We start from the raw sequence: 3,500 nt of genomic DNA, 5'->3' as shown, positions 1-3,500 counted from the left end.
AGTAAAAAAACAAACTGGTAAACCTCCTCAAACCACCCAGTGTAGCGGGAGGGTTAGGGCTAGGGTTAGGGCTAACCCTGTTACTGGTGTGTACCAGCATGTGATTGGTCAGACAGCATAAGCGCCTGTGATTCGTCCGTGTAGTCCTAGCACACTCAATTCAAAGAAAAATTATTAATCACATTAATTGCGGCCTTTTGCGATTAGTTAATCGCGGAGGTCATAATCGCGATTTCGATTAATTCACAATTAATTGTGCAGCCCTACTGTACAGTATCACCACCAGGCTAGTCTGGCACTGGGGCAGCAGCGATGGCGTGGGCTAGTGAGCAGCGATGGCGTGGGCTAGGGAGCAGCGATGGCGTGGGCTAGGGAGCAGCGATGGCGTGGGCTAGGGAGCAGCGATGGCGTGGGCTAGGGAGCAGCGATGGCGTGGGCTAGTGAGCAGCGATGGCGTGGGCTAGTGAGCAGCGATGGCGTGGGCTAGTGAGCAGCGATGGCGTGGGCTAGGGAGAAGCGATGGCGTGGGCTAGGGAGCAGTGATGGCGTGGGCTAGGGAGCAGCGATGGCGTGGGCTAGGGAGCAGCGATGGCGTGGGCTAGGGAGCAGCGATGGCGTGGGCTAGGGAGCAGTGATGGCGTGGGCTACATCACAGCCACTCAGCACACCACCGGAGAGCCGATAAGGGGAAAGAAGGCTTGCTGATTAAATGACCCGACAACATCAACTCCCAATCCCACACATACAGACAAGCTCACCACATACGTTCTAGCTCAGCTGCTGCTGGGGAACAAGGCGATTCTAGCAGTTTCTAAGGCGATTCTAAGTAGTTGATAATAGACTTTATGTAAGAAAAGTTAAGCGAAAAGTGTGGGAGTGTTGATCTAGTTGAAACTGAACAACTGCAACCACAAGGAACATCTGGTGGGCGGAGCTCAGGGGGGTGTCTGTTCTCTGGCAGGGGATTGGACCAAAATAAGGTCCAATCAGGGGGTGTAGAAACTAGAAATATGCCTTGGGATTGTACAGAGAAATAGATTGAACATTTTTGAGATTGGATTGCTAACTTGCAGGCTAGAAGTAGAGCAAAATGACACCAGAAATGAAGGGATATACTATAGACCTTAACATTATACTATAGACCTTAACATATATGAGGATATAGTTTGTGATAGAGGAGTGTAGATGTAGAGTGACTAGAGAAGGGGTTCAGACAGAGGATGTGTGCAATAATCAATCAATCAATCAATGCTTTATTTGTATAGCGCATTTCATACCCAGAGGCAACACAATGCGCTTTACAGAGAACAAGGGAGGTGGACATACGACCCACTCTCTACATATTCCAGAGGGAAGCACAAAAACAGTAATCACCCGGGGACCAGATAAGTGAGCTGTAAAAGTTCTTCCCTGACCCCTCGGGTCGGAATAATCGGTGTAGTGATGGGTGGTGAAGGAGAAGGAACTAAGCAATCAACTGATTGGGGATCAGATTGGGATGGGGATGAGTACCCTAGGCTTGAGTAGGAGGTTGTGGAAAACGTGCAGACGTAGCCTACCAGCTGAGTAGGAGCTGTAGCGACGGCGTCCCCAGGAGCTTGTCAGGAAGGAAGTCGATCTCCTTCATGATGTTGGCCAGACGGACAGGCAGCTCCTGACGCAGGAACACAAAGGAGGTCTTCTCACAGGCATTGGCTGAGCCTGCGGTCACATGACGCAGCAGGGGGACAGAGGAAAGCACAGGACAGGGCTCGTCAGACACCCGTCCAGAAAAACAACCCTAGGCTTGAGCGGATCCGACAGGGTTAGATAAGCTGCAGGATCTGAAAAGGTTAGATAAGTTGCAATCATTCAGCCTCACCTTTCAGACGACAAGTTGTGGAGTCAGTCAACCATCTTGCTAACACCAATCCCATGTTATCATGTGGTCCTGTGCCTAAGGGCTGTGCGTGTCTATGGGTCTTGACAGGCTTTTTTTTTGCTGAGACAGCAAAACATGTGACTAGCCAATCAGCCACGATCACCCTTTCTCCATTTACAGTGACCCGTCAGTGCCCTCTGATTACAGTGGCAGTATATTTATAACATACACTCACACACAGAACATGTACAGTACACACACACACACACACACACACACACACACACACACACACACAGGTGACGTACACACGCACAATGCCAGTATGCCAGCTTGGATCACGCAACTTGAAACGTCCATTGCAGTCCAAAGCAACCTTTTATATTTGTTTTCCTGCAGCTTGTTTTCATCTTACTTTCATCTCACTATAAAACACCTTACCATACGTGACAGACACGTAGCACAGCAGAGAGGGGTGGAAAAAAGCTGCTTCATATAGTCAGGACCCAGAAATGAGTTATATGAAGGCAACAATGACAGCTGTCACGTTTGACTACAGTAGGTATATATTATATATATATATATATATATATATAGGCTCTGAACTCGTGTTTACGTTGTGGCATGTCAGCAGTTTAATGAAAACAAACTTACCAAAATCTATGAATTGTTTCATTGACAACGGCGAAGGTGAGAACTTGGAGAATCTGTCCACCTGTTTGGGTATATTACCCATAGAGGAGCTCTTCATTAGGAACTGCGCGAACTTCATGATTGCTGCTCCTGTATCGATAGTGGGAGATCTGATCTGGGGTCAGGACAGGGTGCCCTCTGATAACACACGCTCCAGACCTGCAGCTAGCTAAGCTAATGTTAGCTCTCCACCGAGCCACATAAACACGTTTACACGGACACATTCAATGCAGCTCCTTCCAGCTAACGATGTAATAAACGCAATGTTTGCGAAAGCGATCGGGTCTTTGCATCCTTTGAGCCTCCGTCCAGCTCCCCCATGCTACTGGCACTTCCTCCACCAGCGACCTCTAGGGAGATTGACAATGAATGCCACCAATGAAGCGGCTCCACGTCATGTCGGGGGCGGGGCTTAGGGTGTTGTGTGTTTATGTCATGGATGTATTAATAGAACTATAAGGTATAGTTCTATTTTATAACTTTTATAATTTATAAAATAGTTTTAACTTTAAAATTAACTTTAAATAAAATTAACTTTAAAATTAATAAACTTTAAAATTAACTTTTATAAATAGTTAATTTTATAACTAAAAGGTTTATGTGGGTGGTACCCGGATGTGCTATGTGTGCATGTGGCCGGTAGATGGCAGCATCGCAGCGCTCAGCCCGGGAGCGTGTTACCCAGAGGATCTCGAGTGGTAGTAGACTGGTAAGCATCCTAGACCGAGGGTGGATCATGCACCTGTTTCCTTCTCCGTCTAGGTCATGTTTAATTTGATGCACTATCAGTAGTAGATGTGCATTTCCAGCCCTCTGTGCAGAAGACAGACGGAGTGGTCGAGCCGGGGACAGAAGGGACGTGGTGAGAGACACCGAGCAGAAGTGAGACAGCATATTTGCAAGTGACACCATTCATAGGGAGATATCCCAAGGTAGGCCATTACAA

At 47.5% G+C, this 3,500-nt stretch overlaps 1 protein-coding gene across 2 annotated transcripts in view; it reads right to left on the bottom strand.

The window, feature by feature from the left end:
• pdk4 (pyruvate dehydrogenase kinase, isozyme 4) overlaps positions 1–2,884 on the bottom strand; it is a 14,725-nt gene extending 11,841 nt beyond the window's left edge. Inside the window, exons 1-2 of one of the 2 annotated variants that reach the window (XM_084455230.1) lie at positions 2,516–2,884; positions 1,560–1,701 (exon numbers count right to left, since the gene is read on the bottom strand). In XM_084455230.1, the coding sequence (XP_084311356.1) occupies positions 1,560–1,701; positions 2,516–2,633 (260 nt within the window). In that variant the 5' untranslated portion in view covers positions 2,634–2,884. Of the gene's footprint in view, positions 1–1,559; positions 1,702–1,861; positions 1,955–2,515 lie in introns of those variants that run through there. The other variant, XM_084455231.1, reaches the window with a different exon arrangement.
• Positions 2,885–3,500: the final 616 nt, after the last annotated feature.

This window comes from Borostomias antarcticus, assembly GCF_949987555.1.
Source record: "Borostomias antarcticus genome assembly, chromosome: 21".
In the NCBI taxonomy this organism is placed as follows: Eukaryota; Metazoa; Chordata; class Actinopteri; order Stomiiformes; family Stomiidae; genus Borostomias; species Borostomias antarcticus.
Note: the sequence above shows the minus strand (reverse complement) of the source record. Positions and strands in the feature narration are given on the sequence as shown.